The sequence below is a fragment of the Gorilla gorilla genome, chromosome 8, assembly GCF_029281585.2.
Source record: "Gorilla gorilla gorilla isolate KB3781 chromosome 8, NHGRI_mGorGor1-v2.1_pri, whole genome shotgun sequence".
Lineage (NCBI taxonomy): Eukaryota > Metazoa > Chordata > Mammalia > Primates > Hominidae > Gorilla > Gorilla gorilla.
In genome coordinates this window covers 140,372,408-140,386,449 of record NC_073232.2, presented here as the reverse complement: position 1 = coordinate 140,386,449, position 14,042 = coordinate 140,372,408, and the positions used below count along the sequence as shown (strand labels likewise).

Here is a 14,042-nt window from a genome sequence, read left to right as displayed (position 1 = left end):
TCACCTTAACAGTGATTACTGAGAAACCACTGGGATTTTCCATGCTCATTCAGATATCCTCTCTAATCACAAGCATTAGTGCTCACCACACAAGGGCCCCAAAGAACCGGTGTTGTGTTTGTTGGCCTCTGTTCTGAATGGCATCTGTTTGCATCTTTGAGGGAGGCTTTGCTCAGGAAAGGGTTATCAGTGAGGGCGGGATGCCCTAGGCAACCTTAGACAGGATTCAGTGGTTGGGAAAGGAGCGGCAGCCTCATACCTCGGCCACATGCTGGCCGCTCAGTGACACAAACCTCCAGGTGCACAGTCATTGGCAGACACTCCTGCAGGTGGCAATGCAGGCACCATCAGGATGACATCACTTTCATCCATGGGGCTTTTCAGTTTATTTGGAAACAAAATTGCTGGCTGATAATATTACCATGGACAGAGTGGGGGTGTGTTACTTTCAGAAGGAGGGCACTGTCATGTAACCTCAGCATCCAGAGCAGAGCCAAATGTGAAGCTCACACCTCGGTCCAGCCTCCGCTGGGGCTGCTGAGTGCTTATAGCAAAGGCTGCTGGTCCATATGCAAGAGGGAAACAGGTCTTGGTTTCTAAGGCACAGACGGGCTCCTTTAGCCTAGAATTCTGGAGGGGAACCTGATCCTGTGAAGTGTTTCTTGAAACTTCGTCTGATTCCTGGAAGAAGCCCAGAGTCTTCTTTGAGATGAGACTAGTATGTTTCCACAGTGTGCTGGGTGATAGGTGTCGAGGCATCACATGTGCTGCTTCCTGGCAAGTGCATTAAACAGGCTTCAGAGACACTCTGATAAAGGAACAGAAGGGGCACAGTTATAATAGGAAAGACAAAGGGTTAGTACCCGTGTTTTCAAAAGATTGACAATAAACAAACAAAATAATAATAATAAAACAAGATTGACAATAAACCAACGAGGAAAACTCAATTGGTGCAATGAGGAAAATGGATGAAGCTATGAATGATGCTTCACTGATGAAACACAAATAACCCACGTGTGAAAACATGCTCAACCCAATAGAACTCTGGGACATGCAAATTAACATGAAGTCTGATTTTTTTTTTTTTTTTTCCTCTCAGGTGTGCAACGTCCCGGGTGAGTGACTTCTAGGGAGACAGCGCCATCATGCCCTATTGGTGAGTTGGTGCCCGGGAAGGTCCTTTGGAGGTGACAATTTGGTGGTTTCTACTTAAATTTAAAATGTGCCCTTTGACCTAGAAACTTCACTTCTAGGGAATTCTCCCATAGAACTAGTTTGCACGTTAGCAAACATACACACATGCAGGAGTATTCGTTATACAGTTGAATTATAGAATTGCAGCACGTGGAAAGAAGTTAATGTCTGTCACTGGGGAGGTGGAGGTGGCTCTCCAGACTTTGTTATATTTATACTGTGGAATGCCAAGCAGCCATTAAACAGAAGTAGGAAGCTGTGTACATGCTGACATGTCCAGGCAGAATGTTGACCAAAGAGGGCCATCTGCAAAACTGCCCATATGTGGCAGATTTAGTCACTTCTAAGACACAGTACTTTCACATATTAACCTCCCTAACATCAGGATTATCACAAAATTGGTGGGATCTTACAGGAATAAATGGCAGTATTTTTGCTTTCTTAGCAGAGCATAAAGTGATTTTGACAATGGTAGTCCTGGATTTGATGATATACCAGGAGTTTGACTGTTGTTCATAAAAGCAAACAATGTATATGTTTCTGTAACTATACAGATTTAAATTGCAGAGTGTTGTCTGTTTGGAGATGTACTCCAAAGTTACCAATGGATTGAGATGGGGAGAGGAGTTAGGAAAAGGGCCAAATGCTCTTGGTGTGTTTCTGTTTGGTTTGAATGTTTGTAACAAACATGTCTCCCTATATTGCTGGTATTGCCCCGTCCTTTGAGACGAGGGGCAGTTGGCTCTGTTAGACCCTGGGCCAAGTGGGAGACCAGCTGTGGGCACTGAATGTGGAAGTGGCAATGTGAGCCCTGGCTGGGGCATGGCTGTCTTGGGCCCTGAAGCTGCCCTCCCAGCAACCCAGCAGATGGCCTGAGGGCCCCCAGGGATGAACATTGCTCCCGACTGACACACAGCTGCCACGCCCAATATGCAAGCTGTTAGAGGCCAAGCTTGGGAGCTTGGTGACCACAGCAGATGCCTTGATGTTGTGCGTCACTGTCCCTGGGTGTTCCTCTGATTTTGGCAACAGTAGGCCCACACGTGGGACATGCATGTGCCAGGGAGCTGACAGCCCTGGAACAAACTTTCCACCTGGTGGGCGAGAGCTGTGGGTCAGTGCTGCAGCATCCTGCTCCTTCGTGCAGAAGATGTGGGGAGGCCCCTCGCACATGTCTGCAGAGTAGAGTTCCCAGTGTGGTCTCAGTAATGCTCCTCTGAGTGGCTTGCTCAGACACACACACTAATCGGTGCCACTGGCTACCTGCCTGTCTCTCCTGAGGTCCCTCAGCACTCAGCATCCTATCTGTGTATTTCTGTTGATAGGAGCTGCCTTTGAGGCTGGTCTGGCAAGCAACTTTTGCAGATCTCAGCTCCTTCAGAGGCGCTGGGCTCAGGCAGGGCTATTTGGGTTCATTGGCCCCTGGTGGAGACCCAGTTGGTGACTTCCTTTATGCCTCTTCCATACCTCCTTTTCCTTGGATCCCTCTGCCCCTCCCCACTGTGTCCAGCTGTGCCTGCACCTTCATGTATCCAGGTCTGCTTACCCCAGGGGAAGGGCCAAGACCACATCCACAGCAGAGTGGTTGCTGCTTGTCCAGGATGGAACATTGGGACCCACAGACCCATAGAGAGAAACTGGTAACAAAAGGGCCCACAACAGCAGACACCATCTCACAGCAGGTGATTTTTTTTTTTTTTTTTTTTTTTTTTTTTGCAGAGGAATGAAATTAAGAGATTTAAAGACAAAAACACAGGCTGGTAGTCAAAGTAAAGGTTTATCCTTGCATCAGAATGGTTTAAATCTTGCAATTTGCATATACAAAGAGTTCAGCAACATTCACTGGCATTATAATCAGAGCAAGATCAAATTATAAATGTAATCAAAGAAAATATGATAGTTGAAACTGTAATAACATACATACATTATAAAGATTGCACATAAATTAAACACAACTTAGTTAAACAAACAAACAAAAAAGTATCAGTAATTATACACTTAAAAGAATAACATGGGGATGTCTCCAAATGCTGAAACACAGGTGTCAGGCTCATTTAAAAAAGTGTTTAAAAACACATAAAAATACCTTTTAAAACACTGGTATGCATTCTTCATTCATATAGCACATGGAGAGAAACCGTAAAGGCAGTCACATAGTGACCAGATCACACACAGATCAGAATGGTCGTCTTCTAATCACTATTTGGCATTTGAACCCAACTGCATGCAACAAAGGAAAATGTGAAAGGAACAACGGTGTCGGCACTGGGCTGTTTGGGGGCTGTTTTGTTATGTACAATGGACTTTCTCTGACTGAAGGAAACAAGAGATGAACTTTCCAGGTTGCACGGAGAAGATTCTGAGTCCCCCAGGGATTGATTCCCCCAGCGTGAGGTGCTCCAAGGCCCAGGAGATGGTGTGATCTGGGGCCTTGGTAGAGGCCATGAGGCTGTAATGACCTCCCCGCTAAAGGGCGAACGCTGTCCCGGACAGTGGAGGGGAGAGTCCTGCGTCCTGGGGAAAGTGGCTTCTCCTTTGTTCCTGGAATGGAAAAAGTTTGGGAACAGGCAGAACCCCTGCAGCGGGCACCTGGGGTTGGTCTAAGGGGACAGGAAAAAAACATGAGCAGGTCCCTTTCCTGAGGGCACCCCGAAAAGGTCTACCTTAAAGGTACTTCTTGATACAAGAGATGCCAGTTAGACCATTAAAGGGCTTCAAGGATTCTGACAGAGGGCTCCTAGACATGAACCAAAGCCTGTGCCCCTCGACTTTGACTTCGAACTCTCAAATAAATGACCAGAGAAACGTCACCTTCATCGTAGCAAACTGGCTCTTTTTCTAGGGTTCAGGTGCTGAACAGAAGCTTACTTCCCTCTCTTCTCCTTCAGTCAAAAAAAGGCTTTGGGTTTGGAATTTTAATGGTGAAAACAAAAGGGACCTGGTGAGCCTCAAAAGGCTCCATTTTCCTCTTCCACCGAGATGCTGAATCATTGTACAGAGAAGGAGAGAGGAGCACATTCAGCAGTGTGCAGCCCAGGCATGCAGCTGGTGAGGATGGCGGTCACAAAGTGTGCTTTCGTCCTTCCAGCTGGGCACCAAGTCTTGCCCTTGGATGGGGCTCAGAGCCGTGGAGTGGGCGAGCAGCTTGATTCCCTGTGAGCATCTATCAGAACAATAATGTGTCCTGGGGTTGCATTTGCACACACTGTTAATGAATAGGGGACGAACACTGCAACACGAGGGTGCAATCAGTTATCAGTGAAAATGTCAAATAAGGCCTTTATGTAGCTTTTAGAAGACAAAAAAAAGTACCAAAAATGCACGTGTTAAATACTTTTAGTAGTAAGGTAGGCCAGATATCTTTCTGTTTCTGTTGTGCTCATCAGCTAGGTACCTAATGGCCATAGAAAGATAACTGCTGTAAGATTCAGTGTTGGTACATTCACACCCCATTCTTTTCTTTTTTCCACCATCAGTCAGTCTTATCTGGCAATGGGATCATTACTGTTATCCAGTGTCAATGGTCTCAGTAGTATTTCCATTCAAAAATAATTTAGCTTTTAGATTAAGGATTTCTCTTTTTGTTTTATTAAACATTGAAAGGTGGGACTTTAAAAAATGGTATAAATCTAGATTTTAAGGATTCTTTTCTTACAAACTATCTCAGCTTTTTACAAGAAATGTTTAAATACCAAAATGCTGCTCAGAAAATTTAAAGTTTAATTGCCCGTGGTTATTCTACTGTTTCTGTCCCAATGTGTGCTCCTCTGTACTGCGTGTGGAAGACGCTCAGTTCATCTGAATGTTTGGATGGGAAGTTTTGTGTTGAGCCTCCAGGCATAGCGCTGGACGAGCCCAGGCCGCTGTGGCAGAACGGGAGGGGTGAATGGGAGAGGCAGCTGGTTTTTTTCTGAGGGTTGTCTGGGCCAAACGACAGGCAGCTGGACAGCAAATGGTGCTTTGGGGTGTAACTCCGATGGCCGGTTTTGTTGTACCCAAGGCCGTGGGTCAACGGGACCACCCAGCATTTACATCTCTTCTCGTCCAGCCAAGATAGTGTAGACACAGTCTTGATGGTGTAGACACAGCATTTTAAAATATTACTTATAGTCACCAGCTACTCTAGTGTGTTTTAGACCTGGATTCAGGTTGTAAAGACTTCTTTGATCTTTAAAATGTAAAGATAAACCACATGGGCCGAAACTTAGAACTTTACAGAAGTCCCCATTTACATTGTACCATCACGAACAGTTTGCCTTCCAAAAATGCTGCTGTTCAGGGTTGTGAATTCACTGTTAGGAAAGTGCATTTTCAACTGACTTCCGAGTCCTCAACTGTTTTCTTAACATGAGCTTTGTGTTTAGTATCTTGCAGAGGCACACTTCGCATATTAAGGTTACAACATTTAAAGGTGTTGAATATGTGAAATTAAATGATATGAATCTAATGAAAAATTAAGATATTTACTAATATTAGCAGAAATATATATTTTATGGGATATTATTTGACCTTAATACATTATTCCAATTTTTAAAAAGCATATTTAAGATTTAACAACTTTATAGCAGGTGGCCTTTAAGGCATAACAAAATATATACAAAGAAATTAGGGAAGATATTAATGTCAACTATGAAATAAATTAACATGATTTTTACAAAATATACTGACCATTAAATTAAAAAATATTTTAAGGCAGGAATCTTCATTTGAAATTAGCATAATCAGAAAATATATCAATAAAATCTTGTACCACTTTGTAGCAGAATTCATACTGTTCCTGAAAAGACAAACAAGGACACATTAAAATGATATTCCCAAAAATATATTTGATTAATTTAATCAGGAGAAATACTCAAAAACAAGACATAAATAAGTGTGACTATTCATTAAAATACCATATACCTTTATGCACATCATAATTTAGTTTTTACGCACATGCAGAATTCCAAATAAAGCTGTTTTCCTACGTAGAATGTGTCAGTTAGTGTATTAACATTTCAACTTAGTGTATTTAATGGGCTGAGTAAAATGTCTGTGGCTTTCACACTGAAACTGGAAAACAACTATTTTTGAATTAAAAAAAAAAAAACAAAAAACCAGGCCAGGTGCAATGGCTCAACATCTGTAATAAGAGCACTTTGAGAGGCTGAGGCAGGAGGATCACTTGAGCCCAGGAGTTCCAGACCAGCCTGGGCAACATGGTGAAACCCCATCTCTATCAAAAAACATACAAAAATTAGCTGGGCATAGTGGTGCACACCCATAGTCCCAGCTACTTGGGAAGCGGAGACAGGAGGATTCCTTGAGCCCAGGAGGCAGATCGCAGTGAGCCAAGATTGTGCCACTGCACCACTGCACTCCAGCCTAGGTGACAGAGTGAGACTCTGTCTCAAAAAAAAAAAAAAAAAAAAAAAGAGAAAAAAAATCAGAGTACTAACATTGCCAGATAAATTTCATAAAGCAATATATAAAAGTTAAATAAAATGCACATCTAGATTATTTTAAAGCCTACATTTACCGTACAAAAGGGACATTGTTTTATATATAGGCTGGTCCTCCCAGACCCCTGGGTGGGATATGTGAGTTTGGGGCCAGGACAGGGGCTTGGAAAGCCGGAGAGGCCAAGAGCTGTCCTCAGCACCTCCCTGCTTCTTTCCAACACATTGGACTTGGGCTCTTCTCAGCACACAGTGAACAAATATCTAAATGCTTTTGGGTGGAAAGATGCCAAACAGCTAGCTTAGCCATTCCGGAGTCCCGGTCTGGCCAGGATGGGAAGGAGCTGAGTTTTCCAGAGAAGGAAAAGGTGAGCCTGAAACTTTGCTCCTGAATTTGCATGAAGTTGTTGGAAGAGCCAAGACCACATTGTAGGGTCCTCACTTCTGGCTACTAAGACACACAGCTGATCACCCAGCCTTCAGAAGGAAAGGGAATTGAATTCTTGGAAGGAATTCTCAATAAATATACAGGCTCTCTTTAAAGAGGCAAACACCTTAAAGCAACATTGACTTTTCCAACTTAAAGCAACATCGACTGAATATCAAAGCTGGCTCAGTCTGGGATGGAAATGGAGATGATCACTAATTACTCTGTTTTCATAGCTAACACAGCAGCTAACTGCTGACCATCCTATGTAGTCTCGAGTACAAGTGATTGGGGCCAGTGATGGATGAAGTGTACTTTGGAGTCTGCTGGGATGATACAAGCCACACCTCAGGTCACAGACAGACATTTCTGGTCAAGCCACAGACTCCAGGAGAACAGATGTACTTGTGGCCTTTGAAATGTCAGTTCCAACCAAAGGCTACCTAGGATGCTGGAAGCAAGTCTTCCCTGAGTGCTCAGCAATTGGAAACTGTTTCTTGGGCCACTGTGCTCACCTGCAGGGCTAAATCAACCTGCACGTCAGCAATCATCTCTTTACTCAATAATATTTTTGTGCCTGTGTTTTTTTTTGCCAAAATCTCCCTGCCAAATGTTAGATCTGGCAGCATACAGTACTAGTTAAGCCCTTCCCTTCTGGAATCAGACAGAGTTTGAATCTCATTCTGACACTTAATGCCTGAAGATTTCAGGCAGGCCCCTCAACCATCCTAACTGGAGGCACGTGCAGAACACTCCTTGTGAACAGAAGCAGGCACAAGGGCAAGCAGACGGTGAAGATGAAATGAGAAAGACATCTGTAAGACACCTGGTTGCACTGCACCCAACGCCTGATGGTTATTTAGTGACTCACTTCTCCCTCATTCGTTTGCTGATTCACCACTTGCTCTGGAGCCCTCGCCATGGGCCAGGCATTGGACTAGACCCTTACTCTAAAAGTCAGGCTACAAAGTGCTCTGTCAAGCTGTTACCAGGCAAGAGAGCACAGATGACAGCCGCACAACATCTGAGGGCAGCTTCCCAGTCAGGGAGCATGGAGGGGCAAGCTGCGGTCAGGAAGAGCACAGCTGAGGCGGGAGGACACCTGGATGACAGATGCCCTTGAAGATAGAATATATTGGCCAGACCAGGCAGATTAATGAGAGCTGTGAGTCCCTAAAAAGACTAGGGGAGCTCTGTATGCTGCTGCTTAGAGAGATGGTCTTTGCTGCAGGTCGTTGGGTGTGGATGGACAGACCCGCCCTCAGCTCAGGTGTCCTCGCTTCTGCTGCACCTTGCTGTGAGGGGGACATGGAAGGGCCTCCTTCCTGCCTCTCTATGCACAGGGCGCTGCGTGAGCCGGGATTGTCAGCGTGGAGTGAGCAGGCAGGGAGGACAGGTGCGAAGTGGGAAGCTTTGGTAAAAAGGATGCGTTGTAACAGGCTTTAAAATTGTACTCGCTGGGTTAGCAGCACGAGCCATAGTATTTGGTGAGGAGGAATCGCTTCTGAAAACCAGAAAGCAGGAGTCCTTGAAATGAAAGAGAATGTACGGGGAAAAGTACTAATACATTAGGGATTCCTGCAGCCTGTGGACAGTATCTTGAGGCTGAGTGAGACCCCGCCAGGGAAAACAAGCCACATGGACGAGTATAACATTGAAATGAGAAGGACCAGGATTTTAAATTTCAGTGCTGCTTTTGAACTTGATAAGAGTATGTTTTTCAGTGCACACAGGAATCTCGTAGAATAGTTCACTTTGACACAAAAGCTCCTATCCTCAGTGCGTCTCTCTGAGTGGTCTCAGACATTGAAACTGGCGGACAGGCCCCTCCTCCCGGGTCTTGCCCAGAAGACACCCACATCAGAGACCCAAGGAAGGAGGGCTCTGCAGAGGTTTACTGCGAAACATTGCAGCTGGCTCTTTTCCTTGGGAATTTTACCTTCCCACCTCCCCCATGTACTTAAGGTCCTTTAACGAAACATACATCAAATACAACATGAAATAATTCTCCACTCTTCTGGTAACATCCTTATTCAGATTCTTACCAGGGTTTGCACCATATGTGGTCTCTGAAGTCGTAAACTCTTCACAGCTTGAAATACATCTAAAAGTCCCTCGGCTTTTACTCGCTCCAAAATGTTGCTGAGGGCTATGAATGTACCTGTTCGCCCAGCTCCGGCACTGCAGAGAAAAAGCGCTTAATGCAGATCATCCGACTTGCACTTGGGGATGAGAAACGGAGAGCTGACAGCCAACCCCTGCATATCAGCACTGAAGCAACAATCGTTGAAAATGATCTGAGTTTGACTGAATTTTTTTTTTATCATTTGTATGTAGCATAACTTCTGAGCAAGATTTAGCAAGTGTAAAATTCCTAAAACACCTCCCTAATTACAGTAGACCGATATTTTATAAAATGAGTCAGGACCAGTGACAAATTTTTAAGCAAGTGTCACCATTTCTCTTCTTCCTTGTCTAGGGCAATGGTTCTCAAAGTGTGGTCCCTGGACCAGCAGCACAGTTGGCACCTGGGAACTTGTCAGAAATGCAAACCCTCCCAGTTCAGGTCTAGGAAGGAGGTAATCTTGGCATACCCTCTCCTTACTGTGCCAGGGGTGTCTTCTGAAACAGGTGATGCTGAAAGGGAGGGGCGGTTTAAGGACATTCACAACCAGGAACAGTCAACTGACACTTTCCAGCAAGGCAGATTTGAGTCATCTCCATTTACCATGGTCATTTGCTGATAAACCCCACAAGAGCAGAGACCAGGCCCTCGTAGGAGAGCCCAGGTGTACTGGGCTGGAGGAGGTGGGGTGGACTGGCCTCTTCCAGCAGGTCTTCTGGAGATGCCTGGCTGCCCTCTGCGCTCCATAATCTCACATGTGGGCTTATTCCAAGGCTCCTGTCCTGCTGCAATGATCGGCCCCGCATCTGCGTTCTCACAGGTGGGATCTTGTTCACCTCTGCATCTCCAGTGCCCTATGGAACTCATTTCAAGTTTATCCTAAATGATTTCTTGGAAGGCACCAGGAAAATCAAAAACCGAGGTGTGTGCTCCACCTACTGGCCAGGCCAGGAGTGCACCCCGGCGGGGTCCAGGCAGGGAGAGAGCTCTGCCAGCTATAAGGGGTGGGACAGTGGGTGAGGGTGAAAGGCAGTCACGAAGAGTGGGCGCCACCAGTGTGAGACAAGCCATGGAACTGCAGTTTCAGGAGCACATTGGCACCACCCAAGGACAGAAACACCCCAAGCTCCTGCTTGGAAGAACCTTGCCGGGTGTCGAGGTCCCTGCCAGCAGAAGTGTGCAGCAGGATCAGAACTACAGAGGCACAGAAGGCAGGCAAGTGGGTGGCCCGTGGGCTTGACCAGATTTGCGTATCTGCCCCTGGGCGTGCTGTGTTTCACGCCTTCACCTGCGGACTAAGCAGTGCCCCACGTGCCCAGGGTGTCCCTCTGCCTTTGGGCCTGACTTGGGAGCCAGGCTGAGGCTGCAGGACCAGCGTGGCTACAATCCCAGTTGGGACTCCTCATATGGCCAGGGATCCCAGCCCATGGGAGAGGGTGGGTGCAGGCACAGCAGCCCAGTCAGGCAGTCTCTCAAAACCCACCCAGGAACTTGAAGTCCAGGAGTGTGTTCCTCCGAGCCCTGCCTGGCAATTTTTTGATGACTTCAAAAGCACATGGAAATGTGTGTTTGAGTGGTTTCCCAACTCCTCCCTCTGAAGTGCATTCTGCATTTATGTTAAGATGACACATATGCATCTTATGTATGATACGATGACGTGTATGTACTTAAGTGAAGTTGTGTGTGCATGTGTGTAAGGAGAGGTAGAGAGGAGACTCTAGGGAATACCATGGCCAGGGGCAGCGACCAGGCTCTGCTGCCCACAGCTGCGGGTACTGGGGGCGTGCAGCCTGTGTCCACCCCACCTGGAGGGCTTCGGGCTGGGGGCTCACCTGCAGTGCACGGTGATGGGGTGGTTGCCTGTCTGCTGCTGCTGCTTCTGCACGGCTGCGATGAGGTCAATCATGCCTTTGCCCTCGGCGGGAATCCCGATCTCAGGCCAGCCGTGGAAGTGAAACTGGCGCACTACTCGGACCTGCTCCTCCTGGCGGGCCTGGGGCTGCAGGGAGGAGAGGGGGTCTCAGCACCACCTGCCTGCCGGGGAACAGGCCCCAGCCCCATCTGCCCTCTCAGGGATTCGCCAAGGCTGGGAGCCCTCCCTGAGCCTTCTGTGCTGCCAGCGTCCCCACTGAGGCAGCCTGAAGGAGAAGGCTGAAACCTGCTTGCCCTAAAGAAGAAGGCAGGTGGCTGGCTGTGCTTCCTTCTGCAAGGGGGAGCGAGCCATCCAGAGGACATCCCCTGGATCCCTGTGAGGACCGCCCAACCCCTACGGGATCCTTGGCAGCTCTGCTGGAGAGAAGGGAATCACTTTCTCAAGAAACCAGGGCCCTGTATTTCCCTTCAGAGCTCAAATGAGCAGCATCTGAGTCTGGTGGCTGGGGTGGCTCTGTGGCTGGCATAGAGGAGACAGTGGCAGGTGCATTATGTGATACTGACTGTTTGGAGCTCAGCATCAAGTCCTGTGTACAAGTGAGTCATCCTACCTACGGCTGACCCTGAGTTCTCATTCTTTGCCAAGGAGAGAGGATGAGCAGAACCAAGGACCCAGTGGAAATGGGGACAGTTGGGGGGCTCTGAGAAGGCACCTGGAGGAGGGCCCCAGAGAGGCCCCTGTGGCTTCATTAGTCCCCTTTGTTCTTCCTCCCCCAGCTAATGGCTAATATAATTCTCCTGAGAGATAAATGGGAAGTAGGCGGCCAGGGAGATGGGAATTGTACAGGAGGCCTGCCACTGTCTCTGAAACCCATTGGCCACTCATAGCCAACGGGACTAGGTGAAGGAACAGGACAGGTGCAGGGCCACATTCTGGTTCAATGACAAGCAGAACCCAGAGGGAGGGCGTGGTTCACTAAATTCACAAGCGTTTAAAGAGCTACTTCAACAATACCTGATTGAGAGTGACCAGAAAGTCTCGTATACTGATGGCTTCTGAAAGGGTATCATTCTTTATCTCAATCGTTATTTCTCCATGAGTAACTGAGCCCTCGGTTGGCCAATACTGGTAGCATTTATCCTTACGGGATAAAATAAAAATGTAAGTCTTGTAATAAATAATTTGCTGCTGGCGATTTTGAGTTTATAACGCAGAATTGTTCTCAAACCAGTTAATGTATTTCATCTGACCAAAAAAAAAACATATGAATATGAATATAAATGCCTATTAATGCTTGTTGACCCAGGGAACAGAACAGAGTCTAGAAACAGACACATATATATATGAAACCTTAACATATGGCAGAAAGGAGAGATTCTTCAATAAATGGGGCTGGAAAAATTGGTTTCCTACCTGGGGAAAATGAAATTGGATCCCTGACTCATTCCCTACCAGGGTTGATGTGAGTGCCCCCAGCTCTTCCTAGAACTGGGCAGTGTACACCCTGCACTTCCACGTGTCGTGGCCTTGAACCTTAATAAAAATACACCCAGATGGATTAAGGTTTAAGGTAAAAAACAAAACTGTGAAACTCTTGGAAGAAGAAATATCTTTTCACTTTGAGGTACACAAGGATTACTAGACAAGAGCCCAAACAGCTAACCAATCATGATGCAACAATTTGAAACACTGGATTACAGTAACATTCACTTCTCTTCATCAATGATCATCATTAAAAGAGTGAAAAGACAGGCCACGGATTGCAATAAGATGTTTGCAATACATAAAACCAATAAAGAATTAGTATCAAGATTATGTAAAGAGCTCCTATAAATCAATAAGAAAGGACAAACAACCCCATAGAAAAATCAGTGAAAGGCAGGAACAGGCATTTGACACAAGAGGAAATATGTCATCCACAAATATATGAAGTGATGGGGTCGACCTTGTAGGAATCAGAATGACGCAAATCAGACCCACAAAAAGATAATATTTACACAATAATTACACAATGAACGATATTTTGTTAATTTTCAATTAACAATAATTAGGACACCTTGAGAATACCATACTAGGTATGTAGATGAATGATATCTCTTATACATTGTTGATGTCCACTTTGGAAAGCAATTAGGAATTATCTTGCAAATTCAAACTTTCACATACTCTTCAATGAAGCATTTTGGCTCTTTGATACATCTTAGTCCTAGTGTAGCATAAGACATGTACAAGAATATACAGGTAGGGAGAACACAAGGACACAGGGAGGGGAACAACACACACTGGGGCCAGTTGGGGGGTGGAGGATGAGGGGAGGGAGAGCATTAGGACAAATAGCTAATGCATACAGGGCTTAAAACCTAGATGATGGGTTGACAGGTGCAGCAAACTACCATGCACATGTATACCTATGTAACAAAACTATACATTCTGCACTTGTCTCCAGAACTTAAAGTTTTAAAAAAAGAATGTACAGGTAGCACTGTTTGTAAAACAACGAAATGAAACCAACTCAAGTGCCCATGACAGGAGAAGGAATACCTGAGCTAATGCAGGATATAGTTTGTGCTGTGGAATATAATGAAATAATGATGACGAATGAACCACAGCATAAGCATCAACAAGGAATATCAAAAGCACAATTTTGAGTGGAAGAAGCAAGTCTCAGAAGACAACATGCTGTAATGATGCTCTTTCTATAAAGTTCAAACACAAGTAAAACTAAACAACAGTCTCTGTAGGCATAAACAGATGTGATTTTAAAAGACGTTTTAAAAAAGCAAAGAACATATCCACTAGGATGGCTTTAATCAAAAAGACAACGACAATGTTGGTGAGCATGTGGAGAAATTAGAACCTTATATATTGCTGGTAGGAATGTAAAATGGGGCAGCTACTGAGGAAAACAGTCTGGCAGGTCCTCAAAAATGTTAAACAGTAAGTTTATGACATAGAGTTATGACGTGACGTAGCAATTCTGCTCCT

At 45.6% G+C, this 14,042-nt stretch overlaps 1 protein-coding gene across 6 annotated transcripts in view; it reads right to left on the bottom strand.

The window, feature by feature from the left end:
- Nucleotides 1-2,952: 2,952 nt before the first annotated feature.
- The window catches only part of PTPRE (protein tyrosine phosphatase receptor type E), a 179,687-nt gene continuing 168,597 nt past the window's right edge, over nucleotides 2,953-14,042 (bottom strand). For 4 of the 6 annotated variants that reach the window (XM_055353693.1, XM_019035356.4, XM_063710581.1 and 1 more), the window contains 4 exons: nucleotides 12,072-12,197; nucleotides 11,017-11,183; nucleotides 9,105-9,240; nucleotides 2,953-5,971 (listed from right to left, as the gene is read on the bottom strand). In XM_055353693.1, the coding sequence (XP_055209668.1) occupies nucleotides 5,897-5,971; nucleotides 9,105-9,240; nucleotides 11,017-11,183; nucleotides 12,072-12,197 (504 nt within the window). In that variant the 3' untranslated portion in view covers nucleotides 2,953-5,896. The remainder of the gene's footprint in view (nucleotides 5,972-9,104; nucleotides 9,241-11,016; nucleotides 11,184-12,071; nucleotides 12,198-14,042) is intronic. The other 2 variants (XM_055353694.1, XM_055353697.2) reach the window with 1 other exon arrangement.